This window comes from Rhipicephalus sanguineus, chromosome 2 (genome assembly GCF_013339695.2).
Source record: "Rhipicephalus sanguineus isolate Rsan-2018 chromosome 2, BIME_Rsan_1.4, whole genome shotgun sequence".
Classification (NCBI taxonomy): Eukaryota; Metazoa; Arthropoda; class Arachnida; order Ixodida; family Ixodidae; genus Rhipicephalus; species Rhipicephalus sanguineus.
Genome location: NC_051177.1, coordinates 75,893,398 through 75,914,024, shown reverse-complemented (window position 1 = coordinate 75,914,024; position 20,627 = coordinate 75,893,398). Strand labels below are relative to the sequence as shown.

The window sequence follows — 20,627 nt, the reverse complement described above, 5'->3', positions numbered from 1 at the left end:
CAGAAAACACGAGGCAAGCTGCTCACTGCACGATCACACAAAAAAAGCACACGAAAAGCACATGAACACTCATAAATCCCGAGGAAACCACATTCTAGCACGAACCGGCGTCTTTCTTGCATATCAGAGCAGTGGCATCCTCTCCGAAAACAGCGGCTGCAACTGTCAACTCAGCCAAGATGCGCCCGCCCCTTGACAGTGACGCGATGCAACAGGCCGCACCTTTTTTTTTATGTAGCGGCCGTGTCTATACAATATGCTGCATGTTATTCTGCTGCATCTCTAACTGTCACCATGTGCTCTGATATGTTGAATTAACCGGGGGCATCAGAGGATTTTCCAGGAATATTTAACAAATTGCAGACATCTTTCTTTGTAAGAAGATTCCATTGCCTTACTGTGGTCTTCTTCATGTTGTACCTTTTCGTGTCGTATTTCTCTAAAGGAGTTGTGTGTCACTAAATATTCATGTTAAATTGTTAATTTTTGTTTTCTGATTTAGATAGGTATGGATTTTCTTAGTGTTCTTCAACTAATGTGGACACTCCTGAGAGTTCATTTGCCTGTACACAAGTTAAACTCGTCTCACGTTGTGTTTGTATGTTGTGAATGCACTGGGTTGTAGGAAAGTCTTTTGTACTGAGAACTAGAATGTCGATTCCTCTTGATGTTTGAGCTGCCTGTGCAGATGTACTGTTCTGCGACTTTTGTAAGCAGTCCTCTGAACTGTGCAGCTCAGGCCACGGAAGTAGCATCTTGACAAGGGTGAAAAACAAGAACTGCTGCGTACTCAGATTTCGGTTCACGTTAGAAAACCCAGGTGGTAAAAACTAAGCCATAGTGCCTTGCTATGTTACGGATCAAATGTTATGGTGGTTTAGCTCGTAAAACCCAAACATTATTTAATTTTATTAATCACATGTCTGAGTTCATTTGTTTTTCCCTGTTCTCAATAAAGCTAGTGGCATGTTGTATTTCTCAGGTGTTATCAGACTTAGTAGGCAAGTGTTTGTAGTAAGGTGCAACCGTAGGTTTGATCCATCACGATGTTTGAGCTAAAAAGTATTCTTAATGACTAATATACATAAAGAAAGCTGATTCCCTTGTGCAAAAACATATATTTCATGCATTGCAGGATTGCTTTCTTTTGCCGTTACATTTGCGCAAGAATGTGGAAGGTAAATAGGGCCACCAATGTAGGCACACACTAGTAAATTCTGGATAACTGATGCGTTGTTTACTTTTCTTTGTCTTGACTATGTAATTCTTGCTACTGTCATTGTTGAAACTGTTGCTCTGTTGCTGAAGTCTCTGTTGATTTGTATCGGCAGCAAAAGTCCACCCACCAACCATGAAGATGCGCGAAAGATGCAAAGAAAGCTATCGACCTTGAAATAGAACTTGCTCTGGTGTGGGTAATAAAAATGGCATATCTCATGTGTTAAGAAGAGGAAGAAATAGACTGAAATGAAAGCATATTTGGCTGTATCTAACAAAGGAATGAGCAATTCAAGAGTAATTTTTTTTTGTACTGATAATTATGTGATACATGGAGCTTTGGTTGTTCATAGCTGTTCTTAGTGTGGCATACCACTTTGAACATCAGTAGCCATGCACTTCTGCTGCTTTGACAGTGGCACCTTCGCTTACACTAGTGTCATTACTTGTGTACAGGGTGGGTTGAATAGTGCAAAACTGAATGAGAACATTGACGTGCTCACAACAAATAACTTCCGATGAGGATAGGAATGTTGGTTTCTTCATGTTTGGTAATTAAGTTTAATAAAGCACAATGCATCCTGAAAAGCAATTCTAGAAAAAAGCTTCACTGATTACCAGTTTATTTTTCTGCATGGCAATGTCACGGATATTAAATCTCCGTGGAAGTTCGGCCATCACACTTTTCTGGGGTGACATGTTAGGCATGCAACTAAGAACATTCTCCAGGGTGTACCTGTCACTTTGTTTCATGCATAGACAATTTTTTTTACGTGTATGTGGGCAGGTTGCACACGTCCAAGAATTGTGTAGTAATATACAAACGGAAAACAGCAAACGAAAAAGATTGGCGAGCCTCGTGCAACCCTCCACATTTGCTGAAGAAAAGAAGTGGTGATAATTTTTAGCACCAGCATTTATTGTTCTAGTTTTCTTTGACTTTTCTTAATGGCATTTTTCTTTTAAAACCAGACAAGTGATATTCAGGTGGCATGCCTTGCTTTTTCTATGCAGAAGTGAGGTATTCTAGCGGTCCAGAGTCCCATTGCTCTTCCATTGATGTCTGTAAAACTGAAAGACTATCTGATATGGAAGTCCATCACAAGGTCCACACAGCCAAGCGACTGTTTGAGTGCCACCTGTGCCCTCAAACTTTCCAACGGACTGGCACTCTCAAGAAACACCTGCGCACCCACACCGGCGAGCGGCTGCTTCAGTGCCCTTCATGTGATAAGAGCTTCACGGAAAAGTACAAACTTACGGAATCCACACAGGCGAGCGGCCATATCACTGCTCCTTCTGCTCGCAAAGATTCTCACAGCAATCCAGTCTATCAGCCTACCAACAGCGTCCAACAGACGAAGCGACCATTCAAGTATCATTACTGCCCTCAATACTTTCGGTTGAGTAACACTCTCAAGACACACCTGCGCACTCACACTGGTGAACGTCCATTTCTATGCTCCTTCTGGCCGCAAAGCTTTTCGAATCAATCTGCCTTATCAGTTCACCTACGCATCCACACAGACGAACGACCGTACAGTTGCACTGTCTGCTCATAGTCTTTTGTGCGGAGCAGTCAATTGAAAAGTCACATGAAAACACACACGGGCGAAAGACCGTACTGCTGCACTATCTGCTCCAAGTCATTTAAGCAAAGCATTCACTTGAAAAGTCACATGAAAACACAACACTATGTTCCCAGCCTGGCATATGTGAATTGTCGGATTTCAGTTCTTTACGCGGTATGCTGCATATGATTCTGATGCACCTGGAACTGACACCACGTGCTCCTATATTTTGAACTGACACGTGAAATCGAAGGATGTTCAAGTATTATCTAAGAAGTTGGGGAGACATGTTTTAAAAGAGATTTGGATGCCTTACCGTGATGTTGTTGGTATAGTATTCCTTCAAAATAGTTGTGTGTGTGGGTGTGATAAATTTGAACTGTTTGAGAGTCAAATTTTTTCGTGATGTGCACTCCAAAAATGTGTATTATTTTATTGCTGAAATAAATTGTTCAGACATTTCTATTTCAGAAAAAAATTGTCTAAAATTTTTTTTGCGTGACTGTAAAGTGCGAAAAAAAAAGTTTTGTTGATGCTACATACACGTAGTTTATTCGTGAGTAATATCAAGCAAAATCCTAAAAAAACACTTCTACGACTTTTTATAAATAAAAGTTATGCGTTGTATTAAACATAGCTCACAGACGTACAAAAATACACTTGGGGAATAGTCCACATCAGAAGAATCGCCGCTCGATTCCTAGCAGCAGTGCAACCGGCGCGCACTTCCATAGCGTGAGTGAACTGCGTGAGTTAGCGCACGGAAGAAAACTGTTTGGTTGTGCGCCCGTGCAGAAAGCAAAACGAGTGAAAAAGCTATAATAATCTTTCGTCCTGTCGCCAACGAGACGGAGTTAGCTTTTCCGAGTACCCAAAATAGGAAACGCAGCCACGGCGGCATCGTTTGTGTATTTGAGTGCCGCACGGAAACAGATGTAATCGTGCCCCGGGGAGCAATAAATGAGAGAGTAACAAGCGGTCAACCTTTGACAGATTAGAAATCAGACAGCCATCAGCTTTGCGGGCGTGAGAAGCAGTAACAACCATAAGGATGAAACTGAAACCAGCCACACCGCACACGTGTGCTCAAATGCACAAGCGAAAGCCGGCGTTGCCGCTTTGGAAAAAAAACTAACAATGGAGAGACATCGGTGCATGAAAAAAATTCCATATATTCCCGAAGTATGACAGCACATGCCAAGCAAGAGAAATGATTGAAAAAGGCACGCATTTTAAGCATACAGGCAATGTCGTACATGTACGGCGTAAACCCTCAAAGGGTTAAAGTTGAATTTTTAATGTCCATTCTCTCACTAGGGCATGTATGTATTTTCGAAATGTACTCCTGCCTGTGTGAACACTTCTGAATCCGTTTACTTCTGCACCAGCAAAACTGGTTGCACATAACACTTCTGTGTTTGATGCATCGTGTTCCTGGCAAGACCTCTTGCTCAGGTAGGATCCCTCGCAGTGTTTAAGATATGTCTTTGGATGCACTGCTACCTTTGTGAACACACCTCCTAGTTGTGTTGCACTGCGTAGCTCAGAAGAGGCAAGTTCAATTTTTGGCCACAGCATGAGCATCCTGATTGCTTTTGCCCCAAGGGATTGAATGAAAATTTTTCCATATGATCAGTCATATTCAGTTTTACCATTATGATTTTATAAACCAATCACCCACTCATTCTCCCCTCACCAGATGTAGGCGCAACAATGGGATGAAACGGCAGCATGCTTGCCATCACAAAGCGTTGAAACATTGTAAAGGGTTCGAAAGCCTTATTAGATTATCCTTCACTTTGTATCTGTAAAACTCTATTGTTCCATTATTTTTTTTGTATACCGAAGAAGTCATAAGCATATTGCGAAAGTGTTTGATCTAGTTAATAGGAATCAATAAAGCTTTTTTGAAATGGATTGAGTTATGGATCAACTAAACTGATAGAAGAAAAATAATTATGCTTGCTTTGTGTTGTCCGCATCATTAAAGTCATCATTGATGCTCAATAGGGCTTGTTGCTGAGCTAGTTGGTTCATAACTTGAGGAAAAAACTGTAATGACGCAAAGAAGACGGGAACGAAGCGAAGACTCGAACAGATAGATATGGGCGCCAACTTCCAACTGTTTATTATCAGAAACTGCACCGATTTGTCTAGGCTGCCGAACAAGGTAATCCCATAACAGAAATTGAGACATGGCAGAACTAGCAATTCATCATGAGCCACTAATACAGAGTCAAGGCATGCACCGGAACTGCACTAACGCACTCGAACTATGAACTTGTTCGGCAGCCTATATAAATCGGCGCGGTTTCTGATAATAAAGAGTTGGAAGCTGGCACCCGTGCCTGTCTGTTCAGGTCTTCGCTTCGTCCCCGTCTTTACAGTTTTTTCGTCAAATTGATGCTCACCTTGCTCTTTTTGCCCTTTTTCGTAGAGTTGGGACCCTGTATGCTTTTCTTCCTGCTTTAAGAGCCATGCATTGCCACACAAATGAAAATAAAAGCTGCATTGCAAGTTCTCACTGTTTTTCGATGACCTCATTTTCTGTCTTTGTCTAAAGTACAAGGCAGCAATTTCTTGAAGGCACTACCCTGCGTTCATTATAGATTATAATCTTTATTTTTTTGTGAGCTTTTATATTTTACTTTATCACTACAATAATGTCATGAAATCATTGCAGACAGGTGTAAGCTGAACTGCTTCAGCATGGATGCTTAGTATATCACCCGCAGGGGTGCTTGCAAATCTGCAGGCATTTGGTGTGTTGCGACACCACGGACCCGAGCATGTGTAGGTTGGACCCAGTAGTCACAGCTCAGGTAGGCGCAGCCGAGCTGTGATGGCACAAAGACTAAAGAAGAGGATCCCAGTATTTAAAGTACCGTTTACTTTGACCCTGAGGTGCTTTTGGTGGAGGCAACGAAGTATTGCGCCATGGCAACTTCAAAAGGCATTAGGTTGAAGAAAAATGAGAAACCTTTGTCACTATCTAAAACATTTTAAACTCTGGAGGTAGGCAGGGGCCTCCAAGTCTGCATCAACACATGTACTTAATTGAATGGCACGGCAAGCTGTGCAAAAGACAGTAGAGAAGAATATTTATGGTGGTTAATACTTATTATAATATTAAGCAATAAATGTAAATACACGTCTTTCAGAAGAAAAAGAACAGTAACAAGAAATGAACAATAGATACTTCGTTTCTTTGGCCTTTGTTAAGTTTCTTTGTTCCCTCTTTATTTTCTTGTGCAACACATGCATGTGTTATGTTGGTGTGTAGTTGCATTTTTCGTTCACTTCCAGTGAGTGTTAACTGCAAGTTCAGTGCCATATGTTTCATGGTCCTTTTCTTTCCTCTGTGATCTAGTGTTCGGTTTCTGGTGACATTCACTTAGGCATGTGAACCAGATCCAGGTATCATCAGTATTATTACATGCTGTGCTGATGTAGTGTGGCATGGGCAACATCAAAAGAGCATCAAGGCTTCCCTACATCCACATGAATGAATGAATGACACATATTTGCGTTGGAACAAAAAAGGTATATTGCTACTCGCTTTTTTTTTTCTGCTAAGAACACTCACTGGTTGAAAGCCAGCTCCACCCAATTTTTACACTCGAGGGATAGCTTTATGTCACGCATTCTCGTTTAAATTTCACAAGAGAACAGAGAAATCGAAGCAAAACGGAAAGGCGAGCTACTGATTCATAATGGTGTAATAGTTGCACAAAAAAAAGACGAAGACAAGAAAGTGAACACCACATGCGCTTAGTCACAACTGAAAGCTTTATTGCTTGAACAGAAAATGTATATCAAAACTTGACGCTCGACTAATTCCCGCGCATGCGCATTGTGGGCAAGGCAAAATGCAAAAACCAGACAAGTCTCACCTTAATCTCAGTGCAGTAATCATGAATACTAGAACCGCTTCAGCACTAAAAGCAGCAATCATTTTACTCCCTTATACCATGTTGATATGAAGGTTCGTAGGCTATGACACGGTGTTCGTTCTTGCTGCATGGTTCATCTTTGTCGACATCTTTATTCACTTTGTTGGCGAATGTCAGCGAGACGAATGTGAGTAGAGTTCTAGAGTACAGCTCTTGAGTACCCGTCGATGCCTATGCATTGTCCTCTTCAATGTAACCAAGCGAACAGTCGGTGCTAGAGAGGATAAATGGCAGTGATAGTGAGGAGTGCTTGAGGAGAAACATAAAGGTGGTACTACGCTACCTTGCGTGCATCACCACCACTAAAAACAGTGCTTCCCAAAGTCCAGTGTTTGCAATTTTTTCTGAAAATGAGCAGCGCTTTCTGAAGTCCAGTGTTTACAATTTCTTTCTAAAAGTGAGTGACACAACCAGTGAAAATGCTTTGTCTGCCACTGCTGTTAAATGAGCTACCCGAACAGAGGTTGAGTGCCAACGACACCAGAATCTAGAAGTGTGTGCTGCCAAAGCATGACTTAAAAGAGCATTGCAACACTTTTTCAAGTAATCCTTGAATGACTTCATTAAAGGAGTTGTTTGTGTGACGAATTGACTGCTGCAAAACGTTCTAGAATCGGTCAAGTACGAGCGGAGTTACAGGTTTTTGTTGCATGCTCTAAGCACTTTCTCTCTCCTTTGATACTAGCGGGTGTGCTGAAAGCTACGCGATAGTGAGTAGGGGAAATGACAAACTAGGGGACAAGAAGCTACGACCATTTCCCAGTGCGCGTGATGACCTTCAGTACTTTCTTTTCCCTTTTTCTTCGAATGCCCTCGTTACTTTCAAGTTTTGGGACGTTAAACCCCAGAAATTATTATTACCTTCAGTGTTATCGTGAGCGAGTGCACAGGCACCTCGCAGCATCCCGCAGTGGCCGCATTAACTGTGCAGATCACAATGCTCAAATCAACCAATGGCTGTGGACTTTGTGTTTATGGCTCGGTAATTTGGCTTTATGGCATCATTTGTTGAGAGGAGAGTGAGGGATTTCTAGCTGACTTTGAGAATTAATTGGGAATTCCAGGCAACATGCAGTGGTATTATGTCTGGCTCACATGTTCTCGGGAGTCTTGACTACCGATCAGCAGCGTTTTCTGACCATGCTGAAAAAGTGTTGCAGGGGCCCGCTTTAAATGCCATCACAGAGAAGACTCTGTAGCTGCGCACTGCTGCAGCATATGTTTATGTTCATGTTCGCATATGTTTAATCGAATACCGCCTAAAAAGCTGCGCTTTATATTTGCATTAGCTAGTATCGTAATCTTATATGAATTTTTTTTCTGCTGTACTTTATACCATAGGTATTGCCAACAAAGAATGCATGAATAGAGCACTTAGAGGAGATGCAGGAGCGGTTTGACATACTTATGCGTGTTCAAAGAGTGTTACACATGTCCCAGTAACCAGTAGTGATCACATCCGCTTATACCTCTTGTGAATGCATATGCTGAGCTGTACTGGAGCATTTTTTTCCACTGTGTTATCTTTAACATGCAGAACATCCAGCTTCATTGATACATATTGTTTCTATCCTTACAGATTTGCAAATGTCGTATGTTGCCGTTAGATGCTTACCTCAAGGGCACAAGGCATATTGGAAAACAAGCCAGGATGAAGTTTGCCACAACTTGAAAAGCATGGTTCTCGCCTAACAGAACTTATGTTCAGAAGTTCTAACCAGGCGTTGGTTCTCGTGTTACTTTGTAGAGACAGAGCAAGCGTACAGTTACAGCATGCTTTCAAATTCACTGCATTTGCAGGAAGGCCAGGCGAAAATGGGAGCAGAATAATTTGATTTAACATTAAAAAAAAGTAGTGCACTTGTTCACCACTGTTGTGATCGTTTTGTTATTGTCGTTGTTGTTTCTGTCGTTGTATGTAGTGCTGTGTACCGTCAAGTTACTGGTGACTTCTGTAGACACAATTAGTATATGACCACCAGTGAGGCTAATTTGTTACATGTACATTAAGGTCATCTAGACCTTTACTGTTGTCAAAGTGCATTGGTGCCCCGAAAATTTCCTGCCTCTACTCTAAAACATTTTGGCATAAACTGTTGTTCATTGTGACACTCATTGCTCGCACTGTTAGAATGTTTTCTTTCAGAATAATTATCATATTCTTGCGTTAGGTAGTCCGAAAGAAGTTCCAAGTTCAATAAGTAGTCTTGAATGTTTATTTTTATGGTCATAATTACATGGTCATCAGCATTCTTAAAAAAAAAAAAATCTGCGGGCGAACCTAATCGTAGTGGCACTCGCACATCATCATTCATGTGCCCTGGTGTATTCCTTAGGTTAACCTTGTGTTTCATTGTACTTTCGAAGCAGATCACAGATGCCTACATAGAAAGAAGTGCATGGTTGAAATGTGATCCACCAGGTGCTGCAACGATCTCAGCTGCTCACAAGAAAACCATGCGCCTTTTGAATGAACTCATTAAATTAACTTTCATCAATCATCCTGAAAGTTAATTAGCCCTTATCTTGAGCATACTTATCCTCCAATATCATATGTATACAATTTAGCTCTTAAAGGGGCACTGACATAAAATTTAGCTCGAGATGTTTCCTTCGTTCAACTGCTCTGTATGCATGAGAATTTTTGACTAAGTTTAATGGTGTCCGTCACCTGGAGGTTATTTTATTTCGAGGGAAAAGAGCGCAAGAAAGCTCAGTGGGGCTTTCAGCAACCTGCGACATCGACATTAGTGGGACGTGTTCAGTGTGGCCCATACAATCCCGATTGACTATTCACTAGTAGCGGTGATGTCGCCGATCTGAGTGTTCTTATCGTGGCACCTGGAAATGTTCTCACTCTTAGTGGCTTCCGCTATCTTCATGCCTGGCCTTCGTTGCATCGCTTTGAATGATTTCATGAAATTACAAGATGCGAACAACCAAGAAAGACAGGCGAAAGGAAACAGCAGGATTTGACGTATGCTCGTCAATCAGCATGCGGGGGGAACCGTTGTGAGCTGCAGTTGTGTTGTTCAAAGCGCGGAAAAAGCAGAAAGATTGTGTCGTTTACGCGTACGGTAGACGCCAACACGAACACAAGCTATAAAAGTGGAGTAGCGTATAGGTAAATATCATCACTAAGAATTAACATACAGGTGGGTTAATAGAGAATTTTAGTTCATCCGTAGACTTCTTTGCATTAGTATAATACCGGGTTACTGCTGTCGTAAACGTGAGAGGCCAGATAGGTGGGGCATCTGGCGGCGTAAAGAGGAACCTGGCACCTGGCGAGCACAGAATTCTTATATTAGAAACCTTCCATATTCTACTTCTCCATTGGTGTTCATTCATTATTCCAATATTCCATAAACCCCTTTGCGTGTACTGGAATGTTGTGCTAGCTAAAATTCTCTGATATAGCTAATTGAGGCATACCAGCGAGTATGGCCCAAGCGTGCGTCCCAGGGGCACCTTCTCATCGCTGCTTGGAATGGTGTCCATTTTTTAATCGCTGTTTTGCAAAGGGTCGAAGCCAAAATGTATCGTGACGTCGCGAATCGTTGCGACACCAAGTTTCAAAATGTTGTCTCCATCACTTGTCGATACTTTTGACAGCGATGCTGGTGGCAGTGACATGACTGCACCTGTGCGCTAGCATACGAAATATCAGCTGAGCCTCACGTCACTCCTTTCTGTGGGCAAGTGATCAGCTGGGGCGCGGTCTGGAGGAGACTGCGAGGAAGCGCTGCAAGCAGTGCCAATTGGCAGGCTTGTCACGCGTATTGAATCGTGCTCGATACTGGTCATATTAACAATAAAACAAATAGGTATTTGTCCCCCAGTTGCATTTTGGGTCGTGAATCGCTACTCAGGGGTCGATAAATAATTGTGGATGCGAAAATTTTTAGATTCCTAAATTTGATGTCAGTGCCCATAAAAGACAAACATTGTTTAATTTTGTTAATCACATGTCTGAGTTCATATGCGTTTCCCTGTCCTCAATAAACCTTATGGCACGTTGTACTTTACTAAGTATAACGCACGTAGTAGGCAAGCATTTGTAGTGAGATGCAACCACAATGTTAATCCATCATGGTGTCTGAGCTAAAAAGTATTTTTAAGCACTAATGTATGTAAACATAGATGATTCCCTTGTCAAAAAGATATATTTCACGCATTGCAGCATTGTTTTCTATTGCCTTTAAATTTGCACAAGAATGTGGAAGGTAACTGGGGCGACCAATGTAGGTACATACTAGTAAATTTTAAATAACGGATGCTTTGTTTTCATTTCTTTGTCTTGACTATGTATTCGTTGCTACTCTCTCTGTTTAAACTGTTGCTCCGTTGCTGATGTCACTGTTGAGTTGTATCGGTGGAAAAAGTCCAACTACCAAATATGAAAACTCGTGAAAGATGCAAAGAAATCAGTTGACATTGAAATTGAACTTGCCCTGGTGTGGGTAATAAAAATGGCGTATGTCATGTGTTCAGAAGAGGAAGAAATAAACTGAAATGCAAGCGTAGTTGGTTGTGTTTAACTAAGCAACAAGCAACTTGAGAGTAATTTTTTCTTACTGATAATTATGTAATGCGTGGCACTTTGGTTGTTCATAGCTGTTCTTAGTTTGGCATACCGCTTCGAACATCAGAGGCCATGCACTTCTGCTGTTTTCATAGCGGAACCTTTGCTTACACTAGTATCATTCCTTGTGTACAGGGTGAGTTGAATAATGAGAAACTGAAGAACATTAGCATGCTCACAACAGGTAACTTGCGATGAGGATAGGAATGTTGGTTTCTTCATGTTTGGTATTAACCTTAAGTGTAATGCATGCTGAAAAGCAGTTCTAGAAAAAAGCTTCACTGTATTACCAGTATATTTTTCTGCATGGCAATGTCACAAATATTAAATCTCCATAGAAGTTTGGCTATCACACTGTTCTCAAGTTGCCATGCAGCTCTGAACAGTCTCCAGGGTGTAGCTATCACTTTGTTTCTTGCATAGACAATTTTTTTTTACCCCTATGTTCGCAGGTAGCACATGTCCAAGCATTGCGTAATCACATAGAAACATATGTAGAGCAAACAAAAAGTTTAAAGTGCCTGGAGCAACCCTCCAAAAAAAGAAATAGTGATCATCTTTAGCACCAGCACCTATTCCTCTAGTTTTATTTGACCTTTCCTAACTGCATTTTTCTTTTGAATCAAAACTAGTGATGTTCAATAGCCTCCCTTCTTTTTTTCTATGCAGAAGAGAGGTATTTCAGCTGTCCAGCAACTCTGGATGATGGCAAGTCACAGCAGCAACAGTCCCATTGCTCTTCCATTGGTGTCTCTGAAACTGAAAGACCATCTGATGTGGAAGTTCATCACAAGGTCCACATAGGCAAGCGGCTGTTTGAGTGCCACCTGTGCCCTCAAAGTTACCAATACAAGAGCAAGCTCGATCAACACCTGCGCACCCACACCGGCGAGCGGCCACATCAGTGCCCTTCATGTGACAAGAGCTTCTCGGAAAAGTGCAAACTTAAGGTCCACCTGCGCACTCACACTGGTGAACGTCCATTTCAATGCTCCTTCTGCCCACAAAGCTTTTCACACTCATGCACCCTATCAGGTCACCAACGTCTCCACACAGGCGAACGACCCTATAAGTGTCATTTCTGCCCTGAAAGCTTTCAGTGGGGTGACTCTCTAAAGATACACCTGCGCACTCACACTGGTGAACGACCATTTCAGTGCTCCTTCTGCCCGCAGAGCTTTTCGAATCAGTCCGCCCTATCAGATCACCTACGCTTCCACACAGGCGAACGACCGTACAGTTGCACTGTCTGCTCCAAGTCTTTTGTGCGGAGCACTCACTTGAAAGTTCACATGAAAACACACACTGGCGAAAAACCCTACTGCTGCACTGTGTGCTTCAAGACTTTTGTGCAGAGCTGTCACTTGCAAAGACACATGAAAACACACGCAGGTGAATGACCGTACAGCTACACTGTCTGCTCAAAGTCTTTTGTGCGGAGCGGTGACTTGTGAACTCACATGAAAACACACACTGGCGAAAGACCCTACAGCTGCACTTCCTGCTCCAAGTGCTTTGTGCGGAGCACTCTCTTGAAAAAGTCATATGAAAACACACACAGGTGAATGGCTGTATAGCTACAGTGTCTGCTCAGAAGTCCTTTATGTGCAGTATGGTACAAGCCTGGAATGTGTGAATTGTGACGTCATTACATTGGTATTTCTATTCATCATGCAGTATGCTGCATATGATTCTGGTGCGCCTGGAACTGACACCATGTGCTCTTATATTTTGAGCTGACACGTGAAATCAAAGGATGTTCAAGCATTAGCTAACAGTTGTGGAGACATGTTTTAAAAGAGATTTGGTTGCCTTACCATGATGTTGTTGATATAGTATTCCTTCAAAACGGTTGTGTGTGTAGGCGTGATAAATATGTAAGTTGAATTCCTAATGTCTGTTCTCTGACTGGGCATGTATGTATTTTCCAAATGTACTCCTGCCTGTGTGGACACTCCCGAATCCTGAAACACACCTTCTAGTTGTGTTGCGCTGCTTAGCTCAAAAGAGCAAGTTCACTTTTCGGCTGCAGCATCAGCATCCTGACTGCTTTTGCCCCAAGAGATTCAATGGAAATATTTTTGATGTGATCATTCATATTCAGTTTGCCATTATGATTTTATAAACCAATCACCCTCTCATTCATGGGATATTGTGGGTGATCCACACTTCATGGGATCTAGGTGCAACAATGGCATGAAATGGCAGCATGCTTGCCATCACAAAGGACTAAACATTGTAATGTGTTCGGAAGCATTATTAGATTATCCTTCACTTCGTATCTGTAAAATACTACTATCGCATAATTTTTTTTCTGTATACCGCTGAAATGATAAACATATTGCAAAGTGTTATGGCTCTAGTTGATAGGCATCAATAAACATTTGCTTAAATCATTTTAGATGTTGATCTACTATGCAGGTAGAAGTACAATAATTATTCTTGCCTTGTGTTGTCCGCTTCTGTCACCTTATCATTGATGGTATCACTTTGCTCTTCTTGCCCTTCTTCGTAGAGTTTGGACCCTGTATGCTTTTGTTCCTGCTTTAAGAGCCATGCATTGCCACACAAAGGAAAATAATAGCTGCATTCCAAGTTCTCACTGTTTTTCGATTACCTCATTTTCTGTCTGTCTAAAGTACAAAGCAGCAATTTCTTGAAGGCACTACCCCGCGTTCATTATAGATTATAATCTTTATTTTTTTTGTGAGCTTTTATATTTTACTTTATCACTTCAATGATGTGATGAAATCATTGCAGACAGGTGTAAGCTGAACTGCTTCAGCATGGATACTTAGTATATCACCTGCAGGGGTGCTTGCAAATCTGCAGGCATTTGGTCTGTCACAACACCACGGACCCGCGCATGTGTGGGTTGGACCCACCTGTCGCGGCTCAGGCAGGCATGGCTGAGCTGTGATGGCACAAAGACTAAAGAAGAGGATCCCAGTATTTTAAGTACCGTTTACTTTGACCCTGAGGTGCCCTTGGTGGAGGCAACGAAGTATTGTGCCATGGCAACTTCGAAAGGCACAAGGTTGAAGAAAAAATCACAGCATAACCACGTGGTGAATAATGATGAGTGGGGCGAAGCGAACTCGCGCTGCAGCACGGCGATGGCATTGGTGCGAGCGTGGTCCTTCTTCATGGAAGATATTGTAGCGCGCGTTCTGGTATGCAGTAGAAGAAGAAGACGACATTGACGAGTGAGACTCGTGTGTGTTCGCCTGTGTGGCATTCTTTCTTCTTTACTGTGCGCGTTCTGGCATGCAGTAGAAGAAGACGACGACGTTGACGAGTGACACTCTCATGCGTGTTCACCTGTGTGGCGTTCTTTCTTCTTTACTACGTCTCGTGCAGCTTGTCGAGCAGCTTCGGCTTCGCGGGCTCGAACGGCGGAATCTGCTTCGCGGCGGCGCGGGCTCTCACCTCAGGATTCTGTCTGCGCGCGTGCGCTGCCGCCGCCTTCCGTGCCCTCCGTTCCACAGCCTTGTATTCCATCTGGCGACTCCGAGCTAAAGAGAAAGCGTGCCAAGAGGGAGCCTCCTGGCGCGTTACTTCTGAAACGTCGTCTTCTTCTTCTACTGCATACCAGAACGCGCGCGGTAAAGAAGAAAGAATGCCACACAGGCGAACACGCACGAGAATCTCACTCGTCAACGTCGTCTTCTTCTTCTACTGCATACCAGAACGCGCGCTTCTCACGAGCTAGAGGTGGCCCCAACTAGGTGGTTACAAACAGGTCACAGAGGAAGGACAGACCCACGGCTTTAGGAGCTTCGCCCCTAAAATGAGAAACCTTTGTCGCTATATCTAAAACATTTTAAACTCTGGAGGTAGGCAGGGGCCTCCAAGTCTGCATCAACACATGTACTTAATTGAATGACACTGCAAGCTGTGCAAAAGAAAGTAGAGAAGAATATTTGTGGTGGCTAATACTTATTAGAATTAAACAATAAATGTAAATACATACCAGGCTGTAACATGTACGTCTTTCAGAAGAAAAAGAACAGTAAAAAGAAATGAACAATAGAGACTTCGTTTCTTTGACCTTTGTTAAGTTTCTTTGTTCCCTCTTTATTTTCTTCTGCAACACATGCATGTGTTATGTTGGTGTGTTATGTTGGTGTGTGTGGAAAAAGAAGAAAGATTGTGTCGTATATGCGTATGGTAGACGCTAACACGAACACAAGCTATACAAGTGGAGTAGCGTATAGGTAAATATCATCGCTAAGAATTAACATACAGGTGGGTTAATAGAGAATTTTAGTGCATCCGTAGACTTCTTTGCATTGTTCTACTTCTTTGCACCGTAATACCGGGTTACTGCTGCCGTAAACGTGAGAGGCCGTATAGGTGGGGTATCTGGCGGCATAGAGAGGAACCTGGCACCTGGCGAGCACAGAATTCTTATATTAGAAACCTTCCATAATCTACTTCTGCGCTGGTATTCATTCGTTGTTCCAATATTCCGTAAGCCCCTTTGCGTATACCGGTATTTTGTGCAAGCTAAAATTTTCTGATATATAGGCAAAGCAGCGAGTATGGCCCAAGCGTGCGTCCCTGGGGCACCTTCTCATCGCTGTTTGGAATGGTGTCCTTTTTTAAAGACGATAGTCTTTCTTGGGGAACTTACCGTTGTCAGAAGGGAAGGGGAGCTTGGCACTTGAAAGCACCATGTCCCAGAGTTTATAACACTCATCAACCCCTCATCATCCAGTACGTCCGCTCCGGTAGGGGTCCCGCCCCGGGTTGCAGAGCGGGATTTTTTTGTTTTGAGCGAACGGTCCTCCCCGGACAAGGGTGCCGCGCCCGCTCAGCGTGAAGCGCCGAACAGACGCGACATCTCTCGCGGCCCCACGGCCGCGAGAGGACCGGTACTTAAACGCAGAAATTTTGGTCACAAGGGGAAGTTTATTCGCCTCATATCAATTCACTGAGTTACAAATGTCCAGTCGTGACAATAAACACAAAGTATCCGGCAAACAGAGACTCCCGTCGACGGGATTACATGGTCGTTCGCATGAACGGTATCAGGTTATATAATACTAGTGAGGGCCATTGTACATATTTCATTGCGCACAAACTCACAATCCTTCGGTGTTACTTGTGAGCTAGACGCGACGTAAAAAAAAAAAAAAAAAAAAAAACGAGAGAGAGAGAGAGAGAATTTTGGTCTGTCTTTCTGTTTGTCGGCACGTCCCTCGATTCAGCCACTCGGCCAAAGTTGAACCACTTGCCCAAGGGCCAGCCGTCTTGAACTGGTACGGCTGTTCATACTTGTGAACGTTGTCGATCAAAAAGTAAATATCATGCATATCTGAGGTGCAACATCACTAGGTAAGTATTAGGTGGCGTGTTCCTTTAATAGAAAATGCATACATACGTAATTTTAAGGACCCTAGTTTCCTAAGCTGCGCTGAAAATGCATAAGAATGGAAGCTTGAGCGAGTTGGTATGCGTTCATCTTTGTTGAAACAGCGCTCACTAGACGACGACGAAGTAAAAGAAGGCACAGGACAGGCGCTGCCTGTCCTGTGCCTTCTTTTACTTCGTCGTCGTCTAGTGAGCGCTGTTTCAACAAAGCTGAAAATGCGACTGCGCTGAAATTTGCCTTCCTCCGTGCCCTTCGCACGAGCTCATTGTTGTGTTTCGGTTTCGGTTCTGTATTGCACTGTACGAATGCCATGGGTTGGTGTTGAAAAACTTTAGTTTTGAGAAGGCGAAGAAGGTGAAAAAAATTTAAAAAATGAAAAAGCAGCGTTGTGGACGGCCTTCAGGCTGCCGGTTGTGGGCGCCGCTCTGGCGTTCCTGTTTTACCCAGGCGACGTGTAAATAAAAGAGTGTGTGGAGAGTACTCGTTGAGTGCGAACGTTTCTCTGCTTCAGCGCTTCGCGCCAAACCGCGCTGTCGGGCTGGCTGGCGTCCCCGCCGGTCGCGTTGGTCACCGCCGGTCTTCGCCTGCTGCTGCGCCGGGACTACCAGCACGCAACACAGCACTCATGTTTCCCGACGTATTGCCAGATGGTGTCCATATCTCACACAGCGCGCCTCTTCTATCGTCTTTACACGACATTTGCAGCGAAGCACGCAGATACGCGGCCAATTTTTTAATCACTGTTTTGCAAAGGGTCGAAGCCACAATGTATCGTGATGTCGCGAATCGTTGCGATACCAAGTTTCAAAATGTTGTCTTCATTACTCGTCGACACAGCGATGCTGGTGGCACCCATGTAACACAAAAGAAGCTATTGCACGTCTAAAAGACGTCTTGAACGGCTATCAAAAAGGGCTAATAGACGTCTTGGTCAAGACATTCCCGTAGCCGTAGACGTCTATCCGACGTCTGATAGCTGTGCTAATGTCCCGCTAGTTGACGTCTTTAGAAGACGTTTTGAAAAGACCAAGATAAGACGTTTTATAGACGTTCTTGTTTTTTCGCCGTTTTCGAAATTTTGGACTTTCGAAATATAAAATAAACTAATCTAACTGTCTTTGCAGGTGTTCGGTCGGCAGCCTGACGGCTACCATAGGAAGATAGAGATTTAAGGGACCGAAAGAGCTCCCGCGAGAGCACTTTCCTGTTTTTCTCACACTTCCTATGTCAGTCGTCGAGCAAGTGACCAAACAATCAAGCAAGATCACTAACATACGTACATACCTGTTCACCCACGCATGTCCCCACTGTTGCATATATAAGTTTTCGACGCTGAGTTTACTCGCGTTTATTGCGGACCGAATCAAGTTGTTGCGGTCGCTCATATATGCCGCGGGAATTATTGGCTACTTCAGCACACCATACATATCCAATTTTCATGTAAAAGACATCGGCTTATAATAAATTTGAACACGTATCGCAGGGGATCAACACGTATACTGTACATAAATGACGTTTAGCGGATGGCGCGCAAATAAATAATCGCGCTTCTCAGCAACAATAAATTATCCCATGATGCTGTCAAATCGGCTTTATTAATGAATAAAGCACAACCAAATGTGGCACAAAACACGTCGGAAGGTGACCGCACAAGGTGAAGCTGAGTGACACGGCAGCGACGTAAATAGAATTCTGCATGAATGCACTCCAAGCCTCGTCAAAGAAACTGCACTGGCTTCTTGCCGCGTCGCTCTCGCCCTAAAAGACATTTCAGAGAGTGGGAGAGATAGATTAGCTGGCGTGGTCTCAGGCCCAATATCTTGCACAAACAGCAGTGAAAGGGGTCATGAACCACTTTTCCAAGTAATGATCTAATGGCCTCAGTATCGGAGTGTACTGCCTCCCGAATCGATTGCCGCAAAAATTTCTCGAATCCGTCAAGAATCAGCGGAGTTACGGGGGTTTGGCGCACGCTCCCAGCGCTTTCTCTCTTTTCTCGTGCCGACGAGCGCACTGGAAGCTAGACAGGGAGGGATGGCATGGGGGAAAGAAGTTACGCCAGCGCGCGTCATGAAACGCGATCGCTCTCCCGCTGTGATTCGCTTGCGCGAGTGCGGCGCCGGCAAGTGGCGGCATTCCGCGGCAAGAAGCGCATCTGATCCGAACGCCGCTCTCGATTTACGTCGGCTATCGGCCAATAAGCATGCTATGTCTTTGCGACGTACAGCGGACAGACGCCCCGCCCACCGACGAGAGTGAGAACCGGCCTCTGTTTGAAAAGAGGGTGCCTGGGGAAACGGCAACTTCGCGCTCCGCTTGTGGCCATTACGCGGCGCGCACGACTGTAATATTTGGCAGTGCAGTTCATAGCCGTGTCAGCTTTCCGCAGGATGTGTTTTTTCAATCAGCCCAAGGGGTGCTTCATGACCCCTTGAAGAAAAGCTGCATACAGAGAAAGCAAGTAAGCTACGCAGGATTTACAACAAATAACAGATCATCAAGTCACTCTAAAGAAACATTTCCAATTACAGATATGATAAAATGCTGTCATGCATTAAGAAACGACAATCAATCATAACCGCACCTACAGGCGAGGCGCCTACGGTAGAAGCTTTGCACTTTGTCAGCGACAGGCCGGCGTAGTTGTAAGCATGCTTGCCTAAACTATGTCGGGCTGTCACTAGCGTGCGTGCGTGGAGCCACGAGCTGTAACGCGCAAAACATAATTACTCAAAATAGGGCGAGTCAGTCTGGCTTACGATTCGCACCGGCACGAATACTATAGTTTCGCGTTCGACCACGCGGTTCAACTTAGCAAAGAACTGTTCACAGTTTAATCACAATGCTAAAACCTTTCAGTAAAAACGACGAAAGGTCAGGTGCACTTACCGAAAAAAGCGCTCTATCCGAACGTGCACACGTTCTTGGCTGTTTGTCTGCAGTGGCGGATCCAGAGGGGGGGCGGTAGGGGCGATCGCCCCCCCCCAAAGTCTGTGTGACACCCCCCCCCTTCCCTCCAGTGCCTGCGTCCACCTCCTTTGTCAGGTTGCCCCGGCTACCACTGCCCAAACCGCAGAGGAAGCCGAATGGCTAGAGCGTCAGCTTCCAATGCGGGAGCTACCGGGTTCGATTCTCAGTGCCGCCGGACACCCGCCGGTTTTTCTAATAGGCAAATGAGTTGCCCTGCCAGTTTGTGTTCTGGGAACTCGAGACGGTGCCCTCGTCTTTCCTCCAACTTCTTTCACTACCTTTTTCAGCGACGCTGAGCCTCTGTCTGCTACCTTAGTCCCCCACCCCTGAGCAGGAGGATTGAGATGTCCTTCTCGACGAGAGACACTTACTATCCTGTGCTTTTCTCTTCTTCTCTATCCAAGAATTTCATCTCCTCAACCCCCTTGCTTCCTCAGCAAAAGGGGGTGGCAGCTTAAAGGAGCATTGACACAAAAAGCTTGGATCTTGTTTTTTCTACGACTCACTTATTACATATGGAAAGCTCGTTTCCTCGAGCGCGCGACGGTTAATTTTTTGTAGATGGTTTTATAGCGCCCAGTCGCCGTTTCGGTTTCAGAGAGCGCCGAGTGAACACAGAATAGTTATCATGTAAATAGTTATCATGTGTATCGAGAGGGCAGCCACCCTACCGCAGAGAGACAGCGAGAGACACACTACGCGACCCCCCTCCCTCCCTGGCCACCCCACCGGCTACAATGGAATCGAAGAAGCCGGCCCAGCGCGTCGTCATTCCTTATGTGCCGGGCATCCGTGAACAGCTCTCCAGGTTCTTCGGAAAAGCGGGGTCACGGTAATTCACAAACCGGAATCGACGCTCACCCGCTTGCTATCGAGGCCGAAAGACTGACCGTCACCAAGGTGTCGTGTTCTGAGTGTCCAGCCAGCTACATAGGCGAGAGCAAGTGTTTCCC

The 20,627-nt window shown here is 44.2% G+C and overlaps 1 protein-coding gene across 1 annotated transcript; it reads left to right on the top strand.

The window, feature by feature from the left end:
- Positions 1 to 10: 10 nt before the first annotated feature.
- Positions 11 to 19,475, top strand: LOC119381676 (gastrula zinc finger protein XlCGF49.1-like; the record flags this gene model as incomplete). Its single annotated transcript, XM_037649449.2, has 4 exons — positions 11 to 2,324; positions 12,122 to 12,724; positions 18,755 to 18,771; positions 19,454 to 19,475. Coding segments are annotated over exons 1-4 (756 nt in total), but the record flags the coding sequence as incomplete, so codon positions are not given.
- Positions 19,476 to 20,627: the final 1,152 nt, after the last annotated feature.